The 25,413-nt window shown below is 41.5% G+C and overlaps 1 protein-coding gene across 1 annotated transcript in view; it reads left to right on the top strand.

The window, feature by feature from the left end:
* The first annotated feature begins 1,080 nt into the window (after positions 1-1,080).
* Positions 1,081-25,413, top strand: part of asap1b (ArfGAP with SH3 domain, ankyrin repeat and PH domain 1b) — an 87,664-nt gene continuing 63,331 nt past the window's right edge. The window contains exon 1 of the mRNA XM_080864414.1: positions 1,081-1,824. Within this exon, the coding sequence (XP_080720540.1) occupies positions 1,699-1,824 (126 nt within the window). The 5' untranslated portion in view covers positions 1,081-1,698. The remainder of the gene's footprint in view (positions 1,825-25,413) is intronic.

The raw sequence follows: 25,413 nt of genomic DNA on the forward strand, positions 1-25,413 counted from the left end.
AGGACCACAGAGCAATACTAGCATTAGGGAAATAATGCAATGACATATTTGCTGGTACTAAATCGTAAGTGAACTTAAAAAGCTGCTACTGAGCAAATCCTGAAATTAAACTGGAAAATACTGTACTGGAAACCCAAAGGACATTAAGTCAACTGGCGATTTTTCCACCTTTGATGGCAGCTAAGTGAACCTACAGCGGGTTTCTAGTCTACAAAATATTACCCAAGAATAATAATAATAATAATAATAATAATAATAATAATAATGGATACTTTATTGATCCCCATGGGGAAATTACTTGTTTTTCTCTGCATTTGACCCATTCACTCTGTGAAGCAGTGGGCAGCCCACTAAGCAGGCGCCCGGGGAGCAGTGTGTAGGGACGGTACCTTGCTCAGGGGTACCTCAGGGTAGCCGTTAAGTGGATTCGAACCGCCGACCTTCCGATCATGGGGCGACATCCCATAAAATAAAAATTACTCGTGTGTTTGTGGACATATTTCTTTTCCCTTTCAGGCCTACAGCTACACCGATTGACCATTCTGCAGTTACTAAGTCCAGATCACGCATGCGTACAGCAGCCCCCCGTCCTAGTCAACCAGGCGAGGTGGGCGGGAGAGATATTTGTAAAACATTCAGTTTATGGACAGAAAAAACGGATATTGTAGAATATAATTTCAAAATAAAAGTATAAAAATCATGTGACACGAACACATTTCCCCTTATAAATGCTTACTAGCCGCTATGATACGTTTTATATTAGTACACTGAAAATTCACGATAGGAAAATCAAGCTATCGTCAGCTCTACTGACAACAATCTGAACAAAAATGGATGATAAATGTTATTTTTGTGCTTATCTGTCTCTTAAACACATATTTAGACGTTTTAAGCTTACCGCCTTTTATATATATATATATATATATATATATATATATATATATATATATATATATATATATATATATATATATAGTCTTTTCCATTCATTAAAAATGCATTTACGTAATGTAAAAGCGTTAGCTGGTGTTTTATATTGAAATTACTGCCAGGAAGTCGCGCTTTGTCTCAGCGCAAGCTTGACAGCGCTTCTGAGCAGCTCCGAGCGCAGGAGAGAGTGGCAGTGAATGTGTCTGCGGCAGCGTTTAGCTTTTAAAAAACCCTTAAACTACGACAGAAGAAAACGGGACCAAAGTACCAGACGAACTCGGCAGACCGTGGACTATGATAAAATTTAAACCGAGCCTGGTAACGTCGCGCGGTTTTGACGACAAGCGGCTTTTTGCACATCTGTAGAGCATAATGAGGGCATCCGCTATTCTTTACGCCGCTTTTCCCTCCGTGGTTTAGTTAGACGCAGAGTGACACTATTTATAAATGTGTCGCTTTTAGACATCTTCTCGCTTTAAATACACATCGAGAGGGGGACCCAGCCTGCAAATATTTGGTAAATTCCCTCCTGCCGTGGGCCCTTGGGGAACAGTGAAGTCATTTGAGAAGTCACAGGAGAAGAAGACGTCTTAATCATCTCGATAGTTTAACGCAGTTTTGCAGGGGGAAAAATCGGCTTAGCCTTTCCATCGGCCGTACAGTCCCCCCATCGTGCTTTCTATCTATTTTTAAATCTTACATGGTTTTGTCTTTCTGAGCATTCATCGCCAACCCTCCTGTGGGCATTTACCCCCTCACAGTTAAAGGATGCCGGATCAAATATCGGTGTCCGAGTTTCTCTCGGAGACAACAGAGGATTACAATTCCCCGACAACATCCAGCTTCACCACCCGAATGCAGAGCTGCAGGAATACAGTGAATGTGCTGGAGGAGGTAAGGCCACGGTGTGAGCCTGTTGAGGATGGATGGATAATTACAGCCACACAGACTGTAATATTATTGTTGTTGTTATTTAATAAAGAATGATACTAATGAGGCGAAATGCACCATCTCTGAACGGGGATGCATTTTTTATAGAGCCAAGGCTGCATGCAATCCACCTTAAATTCCGCTGGTAATGTTTGAAAGCTTTTAAAATCCCTTCAGACCTCCAGATGCATTAATATGCGCAGAGGAAAGGGGAAAATAATTGCACCTGTTGCCCCTAAAGTGCACCTATTTCAGCCTAAGACCTGATGCAAAATAGTGTGTTATCTCGCTTGATATGAAGAGTAAGAATAGACGGGGTGGATGGCTTTGCTGGAATATAAAGATGTGCATTCAGGCCTGCAGCTCACTGTGTTCACTATTACATAACTCAAGGCTTTAGAGCATGCTGCCAGGCTGTAGCAGAGAAAACCCTTTTCCTAGTATTCAGATCTGGATTCTGTGTTATTCCTCATTCCTTGCTGTCACACAGGCCCAGCACACTGATTTGTATCTCCAAAAAAAAAAAAAAAAGCAGAAAACGTTTGCAGGGGAAACACACCCAAAGTCACACGCTGTGATGCTGTGTCACCTCTGATCATGCAGGAAGAGGTGTAATCAGGTCAGGCAGGTGAGCTGTGAAGTGTTTGCCTCCCTTCTTCCTGCCATGATTAAATGGAGCATCAAACCAGGGGAGCGAACACCTTCACCGCCGTCCATTAATGCTAAAATGTGACCTCATTTCCCGCTTTGAAGCACATTTAGCTGCAGACGTGAATGACTCCAGGCTTGCAGGAGCGTTCGGTGTGATACCAGCTTTCCATTTAGGATGAAAATGAGCCGGCTGGTGAGTGTGGAGGAGAAAGCACAGGCCCAGTCCCCTTGCTCCAATATACAAAATCACATATAAAAGCACACAATCTGTGCCATCTGTCATGTCTTCTTCTACAGCTTTATCATATCGTAACAATAGGAAATCTACCAAAACAGAGCCAGGCTCGTGTTTATTCTCAACCTGGAGCCGTCTCTCAGTCTGCTGACTGTAACAAGAAGGCTCGCATCATGAATCACCTCTCTGGCTCTGTGCCTCTGAACTGAGAGACTGCAGCAGCACAAACGAAAAACATCTGTTAGAGAGGGCCGCCATGTGCGCTGGGCTTCAGTAGCCGCTCTGGAATTTTTTTTCTTTTCTTTTGCATCGAGATCACGTGACAGAGGAAGAACCGTTAAACTGGCACCAAAGAGCGAGCGACATGCTTTTCAGTGTTTTAAACAATGGCGAGATGCGCCTGAAACATTCCTGGCAGAGAAAACGAGCCTGGCGGGTCACTCAGATTGGGATACACCCATCAGGCTGTGGCAGACACAGGGAGCAGACAGCCAGCTTAAAGCCCTGAATACTTCTAGATTCATGTCTGTTTTATTGAATTAGCAACCCTGTTTGATCCCTGCAGAGTCTTGCAGGGACTCACTTGCATCATGCACAGAAAACCGCCTTCAGCTTCACTGTGCCTGAAGAGGAGTTTGTTTAAAATGCTCTGGAGCTTTTGTCCTCAATTCAAAGCATTCAGCCCTCTTTTTCTCCAAGTCATTTCCTTGGTATGTTGACATGGTGAATTATGCAAAGGTACGGCGTGAATATTTAATATTGTAACCTGAGGGGGTGAGTTGACCCCGCAGGAGAGTTGTCACTCTCTGTGTGCTTCCGTTGAGTCATCTGGAGGTGCAAAGAAGAAGGGGGGGTTGCCGCAGCATCATATCGTCTTAATTCAACACCACATGTCAATAATTGATCAGTGCGTAGTGACACACAAGTATTCGTGACTCATGGACCTCCACCCCAGAAATTTTCTCTCCCTGTGGCCGCAGCAGATCACTCGTAGATGTTTACTGTTTACATTTGGATCAGTGCAGAAATGTGGAAAACAATGGGAAGTCAGATGTTGAGATAAAGTTTTAAAAATAACCTTCCTGGCTCGCTGTCTCAGCTGCTTGAGACACAGAGGATGGGGGGGCATTGTGTGCATTTGGTGTGTGGGTGGCAGACCGGAAACAGGCTGATGTGTCTGGCTTTTATTTTGCGGTCATTGTTGGTGCAAAGCAGTTATTGCTGTGTTGTTTTTGTTGTTTGAGCAGTGTTTCCCAGAAAGCATTTGGCAGTCGAACAGTGTGGGGATGAGTTTTTCTTTCTTTCTTCTTTTTGGCTGTTTAAGTTTGATCACTCATTTCAATTTCTTATCAGCTGCAACTGCCTATTAACTTGAAATATTGTCGGGGCAAATCATTTGGCTGGAAAAACATCAGGAAATTGTGAAAAATGGCCACTGTGATGTTTTCCAGTATCCTGTTTTGTCTGACCAGCAGTGAGAAACCCCCAAAATATTGAGATTCCTTTTTTTTTTTTTTTTTGAAGGATGTCCTCAAATGTTTACGTGATTTACGTAGAGACAGGTTAGCAACCACTGGTTGGTATGGAAAAAAGTTTCCCCAACTGGTTGCCGAGTGGTTTCTAGGTGAATTTGTACAGTTGGCTCATAAATTTGTGGATCAGGTAACCTATGTCAAGCCTCAGTTGCGCAGGCCCAGACACAAGCCGAGAACCACAACCAGTCACAAGGGAAAAATGTTCCCTGGCTGATTTTGATTGGTTGCTGGCAGTTGTCAGGTGATATTGCTTGCAGTACATGGTATATGGTGCTGCAACAAAAACCTCCTTGTGATATCTTTGGTCACCCATGGTCTGAAAGTGGAGATTGTTCACCTTCAAATTAAAATTTGGACCTTTTCAAAAAGGTTTCTGTTTGTGATGTGCATCACACTTTCAGTACAGCTCAGCAAAAAGTTCTTGAGTGGTTTTTTGTTGTTGTTTCTTTTCCAAAGCAAAGCTTATTTGTATTTATTAATTTTCTTATGATTGTGATTATTATTTTATTTTATTTTTTTAGGATGTCCATAATTAAAAAAAAAAGAAAAAAGAAGACCAATGTCAACGCTCATTCTGTGTAAATCGGGTTCAGAGTTGGGCCTTTGTAACACTCGTGCAACCTTAGATTGCCAGTCCAGTTATTTATATAGCACCAATTCACAACAGGCGTTGCCTCAAGATGCTTTATATTTCAAGGCATAGACCCTACAATATAAAAGAGAAAACCCCAGCAATCAGAATCCTCTACTAGCGAGAGTAGCTGTGGTAACTGTGAGGAGGAAGAACTCACTTTTAAAAGGAAGAAACCTTTGGCAGAACCAGTTTCAGTGAAGGGCAGCTATCTACTGGCACCAGATGGGGTAAAACTAAAACAAACCCAAGCAGAATACATAAAAGTGAAGCACAGAAAATAAAATGTTTGTTGTAACAGGTTTCCCCCGGCTTTTATCGTGACTCAGCCAATGGGAATGTAGCATGGAGACAAAGAATAGAGCTCCAAAATCCATCCCCTCAGTCAGTAGGTATCACGATGCAGTCTTTTTTTTGGTGCAGTTTAGTTTAGTAAGACTCGAGTCTCACACTGTGAATTGTAAGATTACTAAAAATCACACTCCTTAACAGGGAAAATAACTAGCAATGAAAGTGTTCATCAGTGCGGCTCAACAATCAGTGTAAACCTTGTGATAATGTGCGGATGGGTGTGTCTAAAAGTTTTCTCCATACACAGCAAAAAAATGAAAGAACAAACCAAATAACTCGACTCCCTAAAAATACCACGGCACAGATTGTTCAGCAGCAGAGAGCAGCAAACCTGACATTTGCTTATATAAAAATGCGGCAGCTTATTGCTCCTGCTTTGTCATACCCTCTCTGATGTAAGTTAATATTAGCAGCGGGCACTTGCTATTCCCTTGAGGGGCCTTGTATTGTCTCTACCCCACAGATGGCACTTTGCGTCACTGGGTTTGCTCTCCTAAAACCACAGAGAGCCGCAGCAGCGATACAAGGGAAACCCTCACTGCATAGGCATTCCTTTGAGCATGCCTCTCACACCACATCACATGGGCTTGACCAGAAAAAATGTTGACTTTTCACAGTCCCTCTATTCAAGCATGGCTGGGCTTGACCTAATGGGCAGGGGCCTTTTATACTTTTACTTTTATATAACAGCCTTTTCAGGCGCAGCATTTTAACCTCGAAGACACAGGTTCTGATGCTATCCAACGTTTGAAAGAAGAAAGAAATAAATGAATGGGGAGTTTTATTCCAAACCACTGCGTATGTATATTGGAATGAAAATCATTGCCTGGAGTCGTCACTCATCAGTGTGCGGTTCGCATATTGTTTTCTTTTTGCTAGAAACAGACTTAACATTCCTGCCATTCCTTTACAGCTCCTCTCTCTATTTACAGAAAGACATTTTATATGACACTTGACTCAGTTTTCGGATCTCTCAGCGATTCCCTGTGGAGTATATATATATTTTTCTTTTACCTATTGATGCAACAGAATAATATATTTTATGCTCAGCTACATGTGTGTTATGAATATCCACGATGGGTGATGGTGAGAGGTCATAAAAGGTTGCAAAACACCAGGGAAAAGGGAAGAGAAGGACAACTGAAGCTGAAAACTGTTTTTAAATTATTTATGCGTTACAAGCAGGCGCAGTCAGACTGAGTGTATTCATTTTTTATTTTCATTTTTTTGGCGCAGTGTAGGAGGCCTAGTTGTCACTATTTCTGTTCAGTAGCTCCTGCATTCACTTACTCAGACATAAATCAACGCTAATAATGACAGAGTTCGTGCAGGTCCTTGAATGGTCTCAAAAGGCAGCGAATTCATTGGCCTAAAAATAAAACCTTAGTTTTTCTGACACTGACGTTTATATTTTCAATATACAGTTAAAAAAAGAGAGAAACGGAATGCTCAGGGCAGGTGCGATATCTGAAAAAGTGAGGATCTTGCAAACTGACCTGAAACTGGAACCATGCAAAAGTGCATGAGACTCGGTGTGTTTTGTGCAGGAAGTGTTTTAAACTATGCACGATGCCATGATGGGAATGGAGGCAAATTAGAGCCTCGATGTTACAGGCTGAAACTGCCTGCATGTTCCTATAAGACAGCCTACTTTCACCAGTTTATTGGATTAATGCAGATTCTAATCTAACTAGACTTGATATGCCTTTCTTTGTTAATTTGTAAGTCATATATTTACCATGGTAATATATACTATACACACACACACTATCTACAGTGCTAAATTCTTATTTTAAATATGGCTAAAGTTTCAAATGGCAAAGTCAACATAGGTACAGGTAATATGAGTGACTATCTTAACACTGTTTCGCACAGTTTTTCTATTCTTGGCTCTGTATGATGTCATAGAAAGTGGATATCCATAATTGTAGCAGCAGAAGAAAGCAGTTTTAAGGCGTTGGCGGACTTAACGGTAGATGAGCTAAAACAGCTGGTTTTGATGGTGGATAAACTAGAAGGCTGCTTAAAAAAGGCCTTGTATGTGGAAAAATAAGGATTGTTTTCAAAATTATAGAGATACTCTAGTAAATTCCTAAATAAAAAATGTTTGTTGAGATTCTCACAACCACAAGAAACAAACAGCTGGTGTCTCCAAGTGTAACTAATTAATGCTGTTTGATTTTTGTGTTGGTAATAAATTTGATGCGGCATTATTAAAACCTTAAGTATAAAATCTGACTTAAGCTGCAGGAACCTTACTAGTCACAGTCCCACAGTTTCCACCGGCACCCCGCTGGTCAACAGTACCAGCGGTCGCACTGTTAACCCGAGCCTCTGCTGATGATCCACGTATTTGATTTGGCACATATTTTATGTTGAATTTCCTTCCTGACACAGCTCTCCAAAAGTGTCTAATTTTTGGCAAATCTAAAGTAAATGTCAGGATTTAATGAATTATAAAAATCGGAGTAATAAAAAAGACCTTATTAAACAATCTCATGTTTTAAAAAAATGCCTTCAGATTGTCCAGTAGACAAAGGAAAACGCAACAATACCGAATGAATGAATCATCTTTATTGTTATTATACATGAAAGTACAATTAAATTTGGTTTGGCTTTCTCTTGAGATAAAAGATATCAATTTGTATTAATTTAATTTATTTATTGTTTGGTAATTATAAATAAATGTAAACTTAACAACTTGACAAATGTTAGTGTTTTAATTAGTTAATTATTTAATTTAGCAAAATAACATATAAGACATAAGAATAACATAAAAAGAGGAATCAGTAGGCGGAGTCCCCTTGAGTCACAGCTACATTACATGAGGTAGGAAATGGATTTAGCATCTCAACCCCTCCTCGATTCACACATTGACATAGTAAAAGTCACTAAGTAAACAACAAAAGTGTACTTGGTCCCAATAAAACATCTGTGGATGTTTAAAGAACATGTTTTAAAGAACTCAACTGTGTTTGTTTGTTTGTTTGTTTGTTTTTTTAATGAATCACATAATCATCACGTTGTCATTGAGTTCAGAGCAGAGCAGGAAGTAAAACATGCAGCGTTTAACGATTAAAATCCTCAAGCTGTCTGTCTGAAATGTTAACATCACCCGAGGATACAGCCCGGGTGAGACGCCGTCATGTGAGGCTTGAGCCCGTCACATGTGACATCCAGTCCAGCAGCACGGGATCAGCTGCCTCAGCAACACCACAAATAAAAGATTTATTCTCATATATTTGGTCGTTTGGCTTTAGAAAGCGAGTTGGCAGCTTCCACCCACATTCAGAAACAACCCAGTAGACTTTGATCAGCAGTTTATCTGAAAGCTCCTCTTATTTGTCTCAGTGTGCTTCAGCTTCTTTTACTTTTTTACTCAGCGTTCAATATTTCAAAAGGAGGAGACAAGTTTTTACTACTTGGCTTTACATAACAAAACGGAGTGCCGGCTGTTTAAGGCTGCTTTCTGCAACATTTACAGCCAGTGAGCACAGCAGTGTCACATTCAGTTATTACTGAAGTTATGGCTTTTTATTCATCATTTGTCCCCTGTGTCACCAAACCCAATGAATCACACGGTCTGAGAGAATGGCAGCATTTTTCATCTCTTGGCACCGTTTCTCACATGACATCTCGTTCCAGTTAAACCGCGCTATTTAAAAGTGGATGCTTCCAGGATTCTCAGTTCGCAGTAAAAGCCCTGGTATTCCTCAGCTGCATTTCCCAGAGATGAGTGTAATATAAAAGTGTTTAGAAAGATCTGTAAACTGTAAGAAGCAAACCTTGCAGGTTTTTGTGTAGAAATATTGCAGAGTTACAGTTATAAATACAGTCATATTACAGCTCTTAAAACTGTAAGCTCTGGATTTATTCTAGAGCTTTCTATTCTAGCTTTCTATTCTATTCTATGCTTTGTCTAATGCTTTGTGCTACCCAATATTCCTGTGAAGCTCGTCTTCTCTTCTTTCCGAAACTGCTTTAATTTTGTTTGTAGCGCAAGAGGTCGCAGAGTTACGTTCATTTAACGAGCACTTGTATGATTTTTAAAAAAAATAAAAAATATTAAGGACTCCTCCCTAAAGTCTACTTTCTTCTGATTGGTCAATTTCTGGGTGCCTTTAGAGGGGTAGCACTAGATGCTTGCGAGCTGCCTGTATCTTATAAGGCTGCCGTGTTTGTACCAGGTGTTTTGTAATAACTGACAAGCTAATAGAAGCTTTTTCTGTGAAAGTAGAAAAATTACATGAATCGTCAAAGACATGCATGAGTAATTGATTAATTTGGGAACCTCAATTGACTGTAGGTGTGAATGTGAGCATGAATGGTTGTCTCTATCGGTGTTAGCCCTGTGACAGATTGGACGACCAGTCCAGGGTGTACGCTGGCTCTCGCTCTATGACAGCTATAACACCCTCCAGCCCTCCTGATGAGTGTGAAGCAGATGAAGGTGGATTATATACGACAGAATAAATGGGACCCTGTTTAAGCTTATTTTTGCTATTTTTGTTTGCTAACAGATGAGACCAGGACCAAATGCAGCAGTGTCAGATTATGAGCTAAATGTAGATTTTATTTGGGTAAAACTGAACTTGATGAGAGCTTTATTACTATTTTCACCAAGAGGTTTTCAAATTAGGGGTACCTTTTAACATTTGTACCAATACCTGAAAATCAGCACCCAACAGTACCTTTATTTAATACTTTACTCATTTTGAAATAATAAATTCTATTTTTTTTCTTGCAAAGTCTTTACTTCTGAGTTGAAACTTTAATGACAACGAATAGTGAGCTGTAGTGTTAGTCTGTTAGTGGTTATGGTTGCATACCAAGGTTTTAGAGGTACTAGCTCACATTACATGTCTGTTTACTGTAAATAACAAGCTGATTTAAAAAACTCAAGTGCAGTCAGGGTAAAAATCCAAAGTTTAAACACCCATTTCTCTGACAACAGTTTGTCCGTCAAATGAATACTCATCAGATTTAATACCTGAAGAAAATGCCTCACTAAAAGTTTCTTCATCATCATCATCCTTGTGTTCATCTTCTTATCAGTTAATGGTGGATGTTCTAACGTTTGCTCCCTTCTGTGAGTTTTGCTTACAGACCTTTGTTTCTCTCAGATTAGATGTGTTGCCTTGGCCAGTTTTGTAGTCTGCACTTCAAACGTTGCAGAGAGTTTTGTCTGCGTCGAGTTTTGAAAAGTGTAACCACATCTGAGCTTGCTTTTGGCTCGCCACCACCATTGCCCTACATGTTTGTCATTCTTCAACATGTCGCAGTAGTGATGTGAGGTGGTCCTAAAATTCACCATAGACTGTAGGTGTGAATTAGTACTCGGTAGCACAAAAGTAATTCTGTTTGTACCCTAAAAAGTACAGCTTGGTACTTAACGGTAACCGTAATGGTGCACTCACGTCGAGTGAATGCATGCAGTTGCATTGGGAACCCATGATTATCTGGCTCTGCCAGTCTTAAGAGCTGGAATCAAGTTACAGTGATGTGTTACCAGAGCTTAGCAAGAAGTCCTACGATTTCGCTCACTTTTTCCCCTCTCCATCTAAAAGTGAGGTTGGATCATTCAGCTCCAGCTGGCCTCAAGCAGAGAGTCCCAGCTGATGGGCTTCAGTGATAAAGTGCATTTTTTTCCAAAGTTGCAATGTTTGAACCCCAAAGAGCTTGCACTACACTATAGAGCCACTGCTTAGGTCTGCACAATCTGATGACCTATTATAACCATCCATTTTCTTAACCACCTATCCAATCAAGAGTCCCAGCTGTCTTAGAGCACTATGGACAGACCACTAGTCTGTGGCAGGGCTAAGATGGCCCATCTCCCTCACATGTACACTTATGAGCAGTTTGCACTCATCCATGTCTTTTGCATGTGAGAGGAAGCTGCAGTACATGGAGAGAACCCACACAGACATGGGGAGAACATGCAAACCCTAGAGTTACAGTGTTAGCATTTGTAGAACTGCTGTTTGTATTTTTTGAAGATGTGTAGTGTTTTAGGCTCCAGGAATTCACAGAATGGTGATGGTGAATAAAAAAAGAAAAGAAAAAAAGAGCATTTAAAGACGGGGGATGTGCCTTTAAATCTCCCTCTGTAAACCTTGAAGCCATTTTTTAATTTGTTCTGCCTCTGTCACAGCGGGAGGTGAGACTGTGTTGTGTTGCCTGTTTGTTGGCTTGTTTGCGTCTGTAGCTGAAATCTGATAATCGGTCTGTGGGCCACAGCTGTTGGCCTACCTTCCTGCCGCAGCTGCACCGCGTATATCATCAAGGGCTATTAGCTGGCAGCGGATAAGCTGTGGACCAGACTCTCCTCTGTCACTCTGATCTCCCCCCCCCCCCCCCCCCCCCAGCTTTTCTCCCTGATTTAGACAAAGAAGAGTGGGTTAGTGTTCACATCTGTCTGCAGCCTTCCTCACACGGATGGATGGTGTTAAAGTTCCCCTCCATCGACAGCCATTTTAATCTCAGATGAGGAATGGCATGCGATGAAGGGAGCTAGCTAGCTGCAATACAAGTGCATGAAATGATGATTTACATGATTATTAACTTCTACGTTATTTCTATCACAACAAATCACAACAAAAGTTGCCTCAAGTCTCTTTATATTGTAAGGTAAAGATCCTAGAGTGAAACAGAAAAACCCCAACAATCAGATGATCAACTTTGAGTATTTGGCAACAGCGGGAAGGAAAAACTCCCTTTTAGCAGGAAAAAACTAGGCTAAGTGAGGGGCAGCCATCTGTTGTGAGACAGGACAAATACACAGGAATTATCTCGGGAATTATCCCAATTTAGGCTTCAGCAGTGGTTGTTTCCAATAACGTTAACTATGTTAATTCTTATTCATAATTAAGTATATTAAGGTAACGTATTTTGCTTATTTACTGTAACACATTGCTACTCTCAGACCTTGGTGGAGCCAATTGATTCAACCAACATGCGAAGCAAGAGAGTGAAACTTCCATTCCTTTACGTCAACTTTCTTCTGATTGGCTGACCCTCACAAAATGAAGGTTTAAAGAGGAGGTGGGTGGGGCTTCTGTGCCAAAGCTGTGTGCTTGGGACGACCATATTAGGGGATAGCTGCTCTTAGTGACATCACATAGACCCCAGAGTGGACTCTCAGCTAATCTTTGTATTCAATGCTAACTTAGCAAATCATACTGGATATATTACTTGCCACAGCCCTCAGTGATATATAATAAATGACGTATTCATGGTGGAACAAAGTTATCATAATCAGGACGGAGGCAGTTGGTGCCATAGATCTGTTAAACAAACCTGGTTTGTTTTAGGTGCATTTAACTTGCACTTTGTTGTTCTTTGGTTATTGGTGACACTGGTTTGCAGCAGTTGTGTCTATCTCTTGTATTTGAGTCTGACAGCTTCCATAAGCACATTAAATTGCACTGTCATATGAAAGGCATCAGTACATTGGATGCACATTGGTATCGGCTTATATCACAGTGACTGGCAGTAGCCAATCTTAATCTGTTGTGTTACATCAACCTGTTTTTGCTAAATGTTTAAAGAATGTCTCAGTGAAAAGAGAGATGAATAAAAGCAAAAGCAACTTAACATTAACGGCTTTCTTAACTGGAGCATTCCTAATAGACAGTCTGAGCATTCGTCACAAAGCCCTGCTGTGCCTCAGTGGTGTGCGGTCACCCTCTTTGGTTTAGATTAATACAACTAGTCTTTTATTGATTTATTGAAGCCACAGGGGGAAAAATACAGTCTGACACCATCATGTAGTTATAAGCTACACTGGTACTCCGTAGTGACCCTTCGCCTTCTTTTCTCTGATTTTGGTTTGTACTTGTGTTTTAACAGTAACAAAGCTCACACAGATCCTCTTAACATCCTCCCCCTCTTCCTCCTCCTCCTCGCTCTTCGGTTTTCTTCTCCTTCAGTGATTACATCAGCTCAGTGGTAACACTGTTGTCCTCTAAGACTGGCCTGCAGAACCAGGAGACGGTGTTGTCCTGTGACGGCTGGCTGTCTTGTTGTGGCCTCGGGGATAAACAGTGCATCTCTGTCTGCGAGCTTTCATGGTGTTTGGCCCTGGACTCTCTCTCCTTTGTGTGTGTGTGTGTGTGTGTGTGTGTGTGTGTGTGTGTGTGTGTGTGTGTGTGTATTGCAGCTAAGCAATTTGACACACTTTCAATGTCAAATTTGAATGCTACCTTTCCCAGAACAGCCGAGTCCCCGCTGAGGTCATTCAAGCCTACCTCTTTCCCTGATGTCTTTTAATGTTATAGGAAAGTCTTACATCACTTCCTTTTCAAAACCATGACAGCAGCTGTCAGAGCTCGGGTCTGTGAGGGGAAATCGAGGTGGAAATGAGCATTGATGGGAGTTGGGGCTTTTTGTTGGACATCATGGTAGTGGGGCTTATTTTTGTCCATCTGTGCATCAAGTTGCTCAAATGTCTTTGCATCCAAATGGCCCGTGGGAGTGGATACACCTGTGGGTTTTGGAGTAGCTCACATCTCACCCATTGGAGTCCCGCAAAGTGTGAAATTCGAGACTCAACTGTATGAAAAACATTAAGGAATGCCATGAAGCGCTCTGCAGAACCTGTGCAAGAATTCAGAGGCAGGAAAAATAATGTTACTTCTAATACAGTGTGTTTTTCATCACCCTCTTTGGCTGCATGCCCTGAAGATTTACAACAGGGGTGGCTGGTTGGTAGGAAGCAGAGCTGGCAGGTTCATCGGCTGATCAATGATAAGTCAAAGATTAGAGTAGTTTATTTTAGATGTTTCTTTGGTTGACCCACGCACTGTTGATCTGTTATGAAAGAGATGGGCCTTGGACTCTTGCCTACTCTGAGAGTGATAAATGTTATAAGTGATCAACATCCTGAGTATTTAATTTTAAGATAAAACGCTGGATTTTATCTCCTTGATAATGCATTTAAAATGTGTTTGTTACTGTTGCTAAAACCTTAAGAATCTCAGCCGTCAGCAGTAGTTTAAGCTTGTGAGCAGTCATCCCCATTCTTTATAGTAAATATTTATTAACTAGAGTATCCTGTTTTGTCTATGAAACAGTCCTCAAACAAAAATTATTTTAGTTTAGTGTCAAAGAAAACCAAGAAAAACATCAAATATTTACAAGAACCAACATTTTAGCTTTAAAAAAACAAGCTTTCGATTGCTTATCTGCCACAGTCGAGGAAGCCAGATCTTGACTTTAATACCAAAGCAACAGTTCAGACAAATGTTATTAAAGAGACGGGGATTATAATCTGCAGAGGAACTACATGCTCTACCTGAAAGAGATTGTTAGTTGCTGGAGTCAGAGTGCTAAAAACAGCCTCTGCGTTGTTCCTCGGTGGTTTGTTATCGTTATCATCATCATCATCTCACGTCGGTTAGTTCAGGTGGAGTCAACTCACTCTGAGGTTTGTGGGCCTAAAATCATCCTCTTACAAAGGCTCGTATTAATGTGAGAGTGACGGCATCCAGGGCCTAAAGGAGATGGTCTTAACAAGATAATGTGATCAATCAGCCTTTTTTCCTTTATTATTTAATGACAAACAAAATGATGAAACCCTGTTTTTCTCGGAGGAAGATGTTTCAGGGTTTGGACTTTGGTTCACAGTGGAGTTGCCTCCAACAGCTCTGGTTTCTTCCCAAAGTCCGATGTCATGCTTGTTGGGTTAATTCACCTCCTTAAGTGCCAAATGGTGTTGGCAGCCATGATCGTCCAAGATAGGCTGTCTCTCACACAGTGCAGCAGCTCAATGGGTGTTTTCTTCCTCCACTCTCTCATTCCATCAATGATGGTTTCTCTCCTTCTGCCTTTGCTTCTCTCCCCTTCGATTTTTCCAGATGTGACATCATATTCCCATCATCCCCTCCTCATCATGTCTAATGAATCTTCCTCATCTCTCTCTCTTATTCTTGCATAGAGATCTTTTGGTGTTTGCTCTTTTAAAACGTCTTAATTAGCCTGTCTTTTCATTGATGAATCACCCTCCTGATGAACCCACATCTCTGCTGCATTGATGCTGTCCGCAGTTTTCTTGTTTATCGTCCATGCTTTGTTTCCGTACCTGAGGATAGGTGTTATGCCATCTAGGACTCTTTCTTATCTTTAAGGGCATTTTGTCGCTTGACTAAAATATTTGCAAGGTCAAAGAAGTCTTTCGTGACAAATACAAATCTTGATTTCATGCAGTGATCTTCAGTCGATCTTACTCTTCAGTCAGACGTTACATGTTGATTGATGAAGATGATCATTGTCTCAGTTTTCTCAAAGTTGTCTGTAATTAGTGATTCTAAATAGGCCAACAGACAAACTCGCATCCAAACAAACGGCCAATCTCTGTGTGTTTGTGAAAGGACTGACGACCTCCAATTTTTATAAGCAGTTGGGAAAATGGTTAACAAAGCCCCCTGTTACCAAAGATGTTTTTAAAAAAAGTAATTTTACTTCATTGGTTCAATTATTAATTATTATTAATTGCTGGCTCTCTTCCACAGCATGCATTTGTCCCGTCTTCCTCCCCTCACCCCCAACCGGTCTCAGATAGCCGCCCCTCCCTGAGCCTGGTTCTGCTGGAGGTTTCTTCCTGTTAAAAGGAAGATTTTCCTTCCCACTGTCACCGAAGCGCTTACTCATAGGGGGTCATCTGATTGTTGGGGTTTCTGTTTTCTCTGTATTATTGTTGGGTCTTTACCTTAGTGTAAAGCGCCTTGAGACAGACGGTTTTTGTGATTTGGAGCTACATAAATAAAATTGAATTGAATACTGCAGTGCAGCAGACTTGAAGCTCTTTGCTGGATTCTGCAAACCCTTCTTTGCAGACACAACGCCTTGTTGTGACTGTTGTTTGCTGTTAGCGCTAAAAACAATTGTTTGATTAGTTGTTGTTATTTTTAAGCAAAAAATGTCAACTATTTCCTTGATGCAGCTCATTTGTCTTTGAGCTATTGGTCGAACAGAAGGTATCACCCCGGACACGTATAGATTAAATGAATGGTAATTTAGCCAAGGAAATGAACTACAGATGGGTATGTGGTGAAAATAGTTGTTGATTTCAGTGTTGTTTTTTTTTATTTGGCATTTCATCAGCTGGAAGAGTTTGCTGCAGCCTTGCTTTTGCCACGGTTGAGGTTCAGTTTTGCCCTGAAGCAAACAACCTTTCTGCTCTGCTGCTGTTTGTTTTCTTTCTTTTATCAAATCCTACACAAAAAGGATGCTAGCTGCCATTTTTTAATCATCAGCTGTGAGTTTCTCCCGCTATAGTAATCTAACAGCTGCTTCACATGAATAATGACTTCCTGACTGAGAAGCACAATAAACAAATAAAAGTATGCTGCTCGTCTGATGTTAGGTAAGTGCAGTCGATTGCAGCAGCGCGTAGGTGTGATTGTGAAAACATCGCTCGAGAAACAAGCAGTGGGCTGCGTGAGAGCAAGCAGAGTGGAGGGAAGCCGCCAAATGATGTGTGAATGTGATACTGCAGCGTGCACCGCTTGAGTTTTCACCGGCCGCAAGCATGTGTGCGTGAGCCTCTGGAGATCTGCAGCAAAGAGTCCTTGCAACTCAGGAAGTTGGCTTAATCCTCCGCGTGGCCTTCGCAAATCTGCAGAAAAGCACACGGCTGAACAGCTCCTTTCTCTGAGTGTTGAGAGAGAGCGAACAGCAATACGTCATGGAGTAATATCAGGGCCTTATTATTTATGTTAGTGACCAGAATCATTAGCAGGTGGAGATTTGTGTAAGAGATACAAGCTTGTAAGCCATTAAAAAAACTGACACTGATAGTTTTGAATGCTGTTGCCCATAAACAGCATACAGCTCATGTTTATATAACCACAGACTAAAGCAATTATTCTTTCCTTTCCCTAATATTTCTAATTCAACACAGTCTGTTTTATTTTTTAAAGGGAACATTATTCTCATGTAGTGTTGCAGCCGACAGCAGCGACTGTTGAGATTTCACTGTGGTTTTGGCTTCCTTGCGGGTCGTTCGACTGCTAATGGGACGTTGCTGCTTCTCAAATGGGAATTTGAGAGTTGGCGGCTGAAAGGCATCGCATCGATGAGCTTTGTTGCTGGAACATCTAATCGAAAGGAAGACGGAGAAGGCTCAGTGTTACAGGCTTTCACCGTGTTTAAAAGATGGGTGTAGCCACCAGAAAGGCAGTGTGGAAGTGCATTAACTGTTTACTTCTTCAAAGCCTATTTTGGAGATCTTTTGTGAACTGAGCAGTGTGTCTCATATTTCACGCCTGCTCACAAAACACAGTGACTGGGTGTGCATCAGACGTTAGTGAGGGTGGTCTCTGAATACGCAGCTACCCTTGGAAAACCCCAGAAGCTGTTGTCAAATTGTCCTCAAACCGCACCTTTATTGACAGATGCTGAGGTGTCAAAACTCATCATTAAGGGTACTGGGGAGATCTTAATAATGCCAGGGAGAGAGAGTGAGAGCCTATACAGCTCATGATGATGAGTTTAAGGTCTCAAAAAAAGGAGGTAAACTAGGGTACAGATAAGGGTGGGCCTACTTTGTGATTGACAGGTCATTACCACATGTGTGTGCAGTGTCCCAAAGTTTTTCAGTCATGTCAGCTTGATGCTTCACAACTTCCCTTCAAGCAACAGATGGCTCCACCCATCCGTCCATATGGATGAACGTAGCTGTAGTAGCGTGACACAAAGTCCCAAGATGAGGACTTTGAGCGTCTCCATGTTAGTGTTTTGAAGCTTTTAATACTTTAATTTTTAAACACCCTGTCTTTAAAATTATATTTCAAGAACAGCTGATCCTGTCTTTGGAATCATTCTTTGGTCAATGTGCTTGTTATGCAAAACAACTTTAAAAATTGAGGAGGAGCGAAGCGGCCGTGGCGAGCGCTCTGGTCGCGGTTTGTGATTCTTGAATAAATATTTCTTGACTCAGAATTTAATTCAAGTATCGCCAGCTCAATTGATAGGCTATGAGAAGCCAGGGGAAGCTCTGACTGAGAAACACATGGACACGTTCATAGGGTAGCTATTTGTGAGTCACACAGGAGGCCCACCCTATGAGATCAGCATCGTATCCATCCATCCATCAAGAGGTGGGGTTCATCCGGGATAAGTTCCCAGTCTATTCCAGTGCTAACAGAGAGACAGACAACCACATTGAAGTGACTAAAATTTAAAACTACCAACTGAGATCATAAACCTAATCTGCGAAAGCAAGCTGAGGCCTTCGATGAAGGAATATGAAGGTTGATTTTTCTCATAGACCTCTGCACTACTTTACTTCTTTTTGCAGCTCGAGGAGTCGACCCTGCAGGCCATTAGCAGGAATGCAGGTTTACGGCACCTTTTATGCATTGGCTTCACTTTCCAACAGGGAAAAAACATTGCGATCCTTTTAGTTTTGAAGTGAAGCTGATATATGAAATATTGTTAAAACAGAACGTAGCTTGCAATGCATCAGCTTGTGTGTTTTAAAAGCTGTGGGTCCGTGTGTGTGTGCAGGCCAAGCTTTGGCACTGACTGCACTGCAGCTGCTTCTTATTTAGGGATGTATAGATTTTCTCTCTAATTTGGCTGATTTGAATAAAATGATTTTGTTCCACTGATCAGATGTGGTTCCATAGGTTTCTATTAGCATATTGATTTGATGGAATCCATTGAGAAAATGTTCTCTGTTAGCTGTAGAAGAGATCTAACTTCATCCAGTTGCTGTGTCAGATACACCCAATCAGTCATGCGGTCGTCCCGATGCACCTCGTAACCAAAACCAAAACCACTGGCAGTTGATCATTCTCTTTCTTCCTTTGTGTGAGAAATAGGCCATCTGACCTCAGCTGCTTTTGGAAATGTTGCATCCTCTCATTTTTCCCATTCTTCTTGGAGCGCTGATGGGCTCTCCGGCTGCAGGCCAGAGAAAGGGATGTGCATTTGTTTCCTGCCAATGAAAACGGCTCCCCGCCCTTCCTGCTTTTTGAGTCATGCCACATAGACTCAACCAGCAGGCAGACAAAATTACTTGACAGACAAACAGACTTATCTTTTATATGACTTTATCTTTATGACTAAACAAGCAAGGCGAGATTCGTTGCTCTGATATACATTATGATGAACAGGTGCTCATTTTTTGTGTGTGTGTTTTTGTAGTGATTTGTGTGCAGTTGGGTCCAGAAGGGAAATGAAAGAGCATTTCTGTGGAAGGAAGCAGAAATAAAACTCAGAGCTGGTGTGGATAATGTTATAAAAAAAGAAATGCCACTGCAGATGTCTGAACTCTGAGGAAGTCCTTTGATAATTGTGCCCTTTTCCTGTTTTCTTCTTCTAGGAAATAATTTACATTTTAGCAGCTCTGAGAGGTTTAGTGTTCGCTCTTTGCTGGGAGGAGAGTGAAACGTGTCACAGTGGCAACACTGAGGCCCAGACAGCTGCTGACAAACAGGTTAGTCAGAGCAGCGTCCCTCAATCTCCACGGCGGAGAATATAGAGCTGCTGCTCGAGACGGCCACATCACATCTCTATGGTAACCGCATAGCTATCCTGCTGCCAATGTGATACCAAACATGGCAGAGGAGAGGAGCACGGTTCAAAAAGGGGATGAAGAAGAACAGCCAGAAAGCGCCTTTTTTGTGTTGTTGGGTATTTTTTCTGTTCCTCGGCTGTCAGCAGAGAGCAGTTGGTGTCATTAGACGGACACAGGACAGGACACTGACAAGCCTGGATGCTTCCTGCTTCCTGTCAAAGGACGGCTGCAGGGGAAGCGGCAGGGCTGCTGAGGGAGGATAAGGCCTCGGGCAGGAAGCGTGAAGCTGAGACAGCCTCCAGTCAGTCATGCCCAGTCACTTGAGCCACCAGTTCCCCCTCAAAGCTTTGACCTCCTGGGCATGACTGTGTGTTTTTTATGTGGTGTTTGGGAGCCAGGAAGTCGGTCCCATTAACCTTTTTGGTCACTTGGGTGGTCACTCTCCACCCCCCACCCTTACGTTGCTAATGTAATATTTAAAGGCTGCAATTACCAAGAAGTTTCATGTGATTTTTGAAAATTTTAGATATCATACTTTCAGTAAAGGAAAAAGTTGTTGAAAATGCCCTCACAGTTTGTGTTTTGCCTTTCACTGGGTTATAAAATTTCTGTTTGCTTAAATTATATGTTGGTATGTCAGACACTGCCATTTTGTCAGATGCCGCTCTCCTTGCAGAGATGTGCACACAGTTTTCTTTGTTGTTGGAGCCTTGATGCACTTGCACAATAATGGATGCTGCAGGATAATGGTCCACTTTAAAGGGGACCTATTAGTTCCAGCTGTCTACTTTTATTCTTGAACTCTGCTTGAGTAACTTTGCGTGATTCACAGTTCAAAATGGAAGGCAGCCCTTTTTTTGGACTTCCTGCTCCTTTCAACTCGGTGTTCTTCTCACTGGCTGCCCCCTTGCAAACAAAAGGTTTGGGCAGCAGGTGGGTGGGTCGTCTGCATTCACGACCGCAGCTGTGTGTCTGAGCTGTATGATATAAAAGAGCCAAGAATGGGGGAAGAAACTGCCCGAAAGTAGGTGTAAAGCAGGCTAAACGGAGCTGAATTGCATATACAAGGTCTCTGGCCATGTTTAATATGAACCTACACCACTGTAAGGTGTGGTGGATATTGTCGAGTGACCGATAGGTTTCTTGCCCCTTTGGGAGGCACTGTGTTTCCGACTTAGTTTTGCTTTTGTTTTTGAGTAGTTTTGGTTTCACTTTCACTTGTTAATTAATTTTATGTACTAAAATGATTCCTTTTGTGTCGGTAAAAGAATTGAAAAGTGTGTCTATAAATAATTGTGTGACCAAGGAGTCCATTTCAAGCATCTATATGTGTGGGTTTCAAAGAATGACCAAACTACAGGACATCGTCATCACATCTTGTATATATCAGTATAGGAGGATTTGTGCTCGTACCTTCTTGTTTTTTTAGTGTGAGGCTTCAAAATTTTTGGTTGAAGAAGTAATGTCTTCAAGCAGGTTACTGAAGGTAGTCTAGGTAGTCTTTTACTCACATATGATTGATAGAGTCTATAACTGTCTAGAGTTATAACTGTCTTGAGTTATAACTATTAAAAGTGGCTAAACGATTCATGACATCACTTACCCCATTTATCTTTTATATTTACAGTTGGGGAATTTATCTGTAACTAACTAACTTTATATCCACTAACTAATGGTTGGGTCGTTTTTTTGCTTAAGGAAAAATGCCTAAAGGTTACAAACCTTCAGCTCTCAAGTATGAACATTTTTACAGAGTATCAACTAAACAGTAAATCGATTGCTTACTGAGTCATGATCTTGATGATTGATATCAAATTAAATATCTTTGTTTTTTTTCTGTCCTTAGAAAGAAAACAATTGCACAATTTTTGCAAGTGAGATTGGCTCATTCTTTCTTTTTATACATAAAGCAAGTACGTGACTCTTTCATAGAGATGCTGCAGGAGTTTGAGTTTACTGGCCAACAAAGGGTTGAAACGTAAAAGACTGAAATTGTCACTGAAGTGTCTGAATTTCTTTAATTGGGCATTTTATGAACTTTTAAACTCTGTGTTGCTGCTGGTTAAAAAAAATCTCCTTTCAAGTGTTATCTCCCTTCTTCATCTCTCTTAAGTAAACTCTTGACTTATTTGACTCCATATCTCACAAACCTCCCATAAAAACGTCCCGACACTCCTGCTGGAATCTCCAGGATGGATCATCTCTTTTCTGTGCTTCATTTTCTCATTAAACACTTCATCAACATGCATCACTTTGTGTATGGGTGGAGAGATGAGCAGCTGCAGATGTTTTGGCATCGTCATACTTGAAGAACCGTTGTGTTTTTTTTTTCTTCCTCATGTTTAAACTGAACATTTAATTAAGAAAACACACTGAATAGATTATGGGTGACCCTTTAGGTGGCGGTGCCAGCTGCTCTCAACATGAGCACCACATAGGTCATCCGCCTTATCAGCCTCTGTTTAGTGTCTTCATCCTAATCAGCGCACACTGCACCATAGCCTCTGAGTAATCACAGATCTACTGACCGAATCCGAGCGACGAGGGTGGGGTTTGGCATGTTGCAGAGAGGCGATTTGAGAGGAAACGCGGCTTGTTAGCGAACGTGTCAGCTGTTACGGGGACCTAATCTGTTGTCTAATCGCTTACATGGAGTCGGCACAGTTAGAAAAAAAAATGAATAATTCCCCTTTACAGCATGTATAAGACACAAAGCAATAGTTCTGCTCTAATTTTGAAAGATCTGTTTGATAACTCGAATTCAGATTCATATGTTTTCATAGTGGAATAGACTAGATTCTGTTTACATTTTATTGAAATAGAGGTAAACTTTTATACAAATCAAAGGAGGAGATGTCAGCAGAAAAATGGTAAATGCACAATAATGAAAGCTGAATGTGGTGAATGTAAAGTTTTGGCTGTTAAAGAGGAGAAAAAGACACAAAGTGATTCTCTAAGAAAGGTTGATGTTGCAAACTTATAGCATTTCCGGTTAATGAAACTTCCCTTGTTCTTATCTGTGGTTTGATTAAAATATTTGATACCTCTCTTATCTGAAGAGAGGTAAATGGTTATATCCTGGTCTTTTGAGTTTTTCTGCTATGCTAAACTGCTTTGCTGCTATCTGTAGACTCAGTGAACAGAAAATGGAGTAATGATGTTTGATTTTTAAACCCAGTCAAGACAAAAAACAAGTGTTTTGCTAACCTATCACACTACTCTATGTTGGTGGCTGCATGGACAAGGGGCTCCACGGTGTAGTGGTTAGCACATTCACCCAACATGTGAAAGATCAGCTGTTGGAGAGCAGGAGAGGAGATGAGCCTGACTCTTACGGATTCTTAAGCTAATACTCATTCTTTGGTTACAGCGTTTATGTCTATTTGCTTGCACAGAGCCTATGTGACCAATGCAAACGCCGGAAAAGTGCGCCGGAACAGGGATGGGCGTAACAGTGTAAAACAGCATCAAAGATAAAGAACTAGCATGAGAAACTGTTTCACTGCAGCTCTGTGTTATAACTTTGATCAACTCGGATGGTTGCCAAGGACTAACAGCAGAGTAACATGTAAAGGATGGTGTGCAAAGGTGTTAACTGGTTGTGTGTCGGTCACTGCAGAGACATGTTTGAGTCAAAAGCCAGCAGCTGAAAGTACCTCTTAGGGTGGTTTCATGGAGAACTCTTTGTAGCATCAAGCAGTTTGCCTGCATGACTCTCGGATACATGCAGGAGCCCATTCCTGGAGTTTTACTGTATGGCATGATTGCTGTATTTCTTCTGTTTACTTTGGTGAACAGAACACGATAAACTAAAACATCAAAGGCTGGATCCATGAGTACTTATTGACACAATTTAAAAATGCTAAGTAGGGGAGGAGGTTATGACTGTGAGACACTTATAATGACTTCTGTAATAAATTATCCGCTTATCCATGACCAGCGATCAGGTTTATCAACAGCTTACTTCTTTCTGTTAATAAAACTGTCCCGAAAACCGTTATACTTGTATGTTCCTGCAAAATGAAATGTCAGAAATCTGTGCCTATATACTAATAAACACCTTCTTAGATGAAGCTCTCAGTTGTTTAACCAGAACAAATAGGTGACAGGTGGTGTTTGATGGTGTGAAGAAAGAAAGGAAATGAGCACAAGTGAAAGTAGCTTATGCAGCGAGTACCCTGACAGCAAACATTGTATAATGCAACCTTTTCTCTGATAATACGCTCTATAGGTAGATGTATAAACACTTGACAAAGTCCTCAAAACCACTTTTGTGGTAGTTCCTGCTACGGTCTCTGGGAGATTTAACCATGAAGCTGCACACATGCATGCACACAGATTTGCATGATAATATGATACAATCTGCAGTTCTGCAATCACTCAGCTGTAACTTGAATAAGACAGCCCCACTGTGCTTTTTGAGGCTAGGCAGTCACTCAGCACACATGTTGTTATTAGAGAACAGGCAATGGCGTGTCCAGCGGGGTGGCCTGGGGGGGCACAGGCCACCCCCCAAACCAGACTGGCCACCCCAGGTGCCACCCCAAAGGCAAAACAGTAAAATTCAATCAAATATCAAATGTCCGATTATGTTTTCACGGTGAAGCTCAGATATCCGAGTGTAAGTGAATGCAGCATCGCTTCTGCGCTATGCGCATCACGTTAGCAAAGGTAGGAGAGCCAAGCGCGAAAGACGGCACTGCAGGAAACAATTTTTCGGTGAAAGAAAATGAGGACAGAATAAATGTCCCGGTAAGTAATATCAAGTTTGTTGAGTTTAGTAAACTTCGGTGAAATTAGAATACCAAGGAAAAAAATAACACTTAAAGAATTATTGCAGCTGTGGAATATTTCAGACAGTATGCTACTGAGGGCAGCTAACATAAGAGTTATGAGTTATAAGATATAATCTAAGTCGTAACATTGCTGTATGGAGCTGCAGATTTGGTTGCAGGTTAACATAGCTGGACTGGCCATCGGGCATACCGGGCATATGCCCGGTGACTTATTTTTTATTTTTTTTGTAATGGCATGAACAATGAGAGGTGGTGGATTGGCCAGATGCAGGTCGATGTGTAGAAATAACTCCGTTGTTTGGTGGTGGCTATGACGGGGCTTCCACAGAGGCAACAGGTGGATGAGGGAAGGGGAGGCAGGAGGAGAGACCCGAGGCGGCCACCAGTCCGACTGTCAGGTGAACTGAACTTCAGGTAAGAAGTTATGACCTGCAGTCTATCTGGGTCAGATATAAACCAAGTTTAGGTGGAGTTTATTTTCATGTTGCTGACTTTTTACTGTCAGTTGCAATAACTCATACTGCGTTCTAGCCAGTTTGACGGAGTTTTTATACAGCTGGGTGGGTGCTATGATGTTACTGATAGTGAACTTTATTTTATTCATAAGGTTAGTTAGTAGAGTTGCCAACAGCTCCTTAAAAAAATGGAATGGTCCCTCATTCAGAGAAAATATTACGCGTTTCGTATTGAGCTGAGAAGAGACGCAGTTTGTCCCGGACTTTAGCTAGAATGGAAAAAAGACACAAAGCTGGATTTATTCTGTCTTTATGCTGCACAGCTGCCTCTTCTTCTCTCATTCTCTCCCCCTCCCTCTCCTGTTGCTACTTCAA

Source organism: Rhamphochromis sp. 'chilingali' (genome assembly GCF_963969265.1).
Source record: "Rhamphochromis sp. 'chilingali' genome assembly, chromosome: 18".
In the NCBI taxonomy this organism is placed as follows: Eukaryota; Metazoa; Chordata; class Actinopteri; order Cichliformes; family Cichlidae; genus Rhamphochromis; species Rhamphochromis sp. 'chilingali'.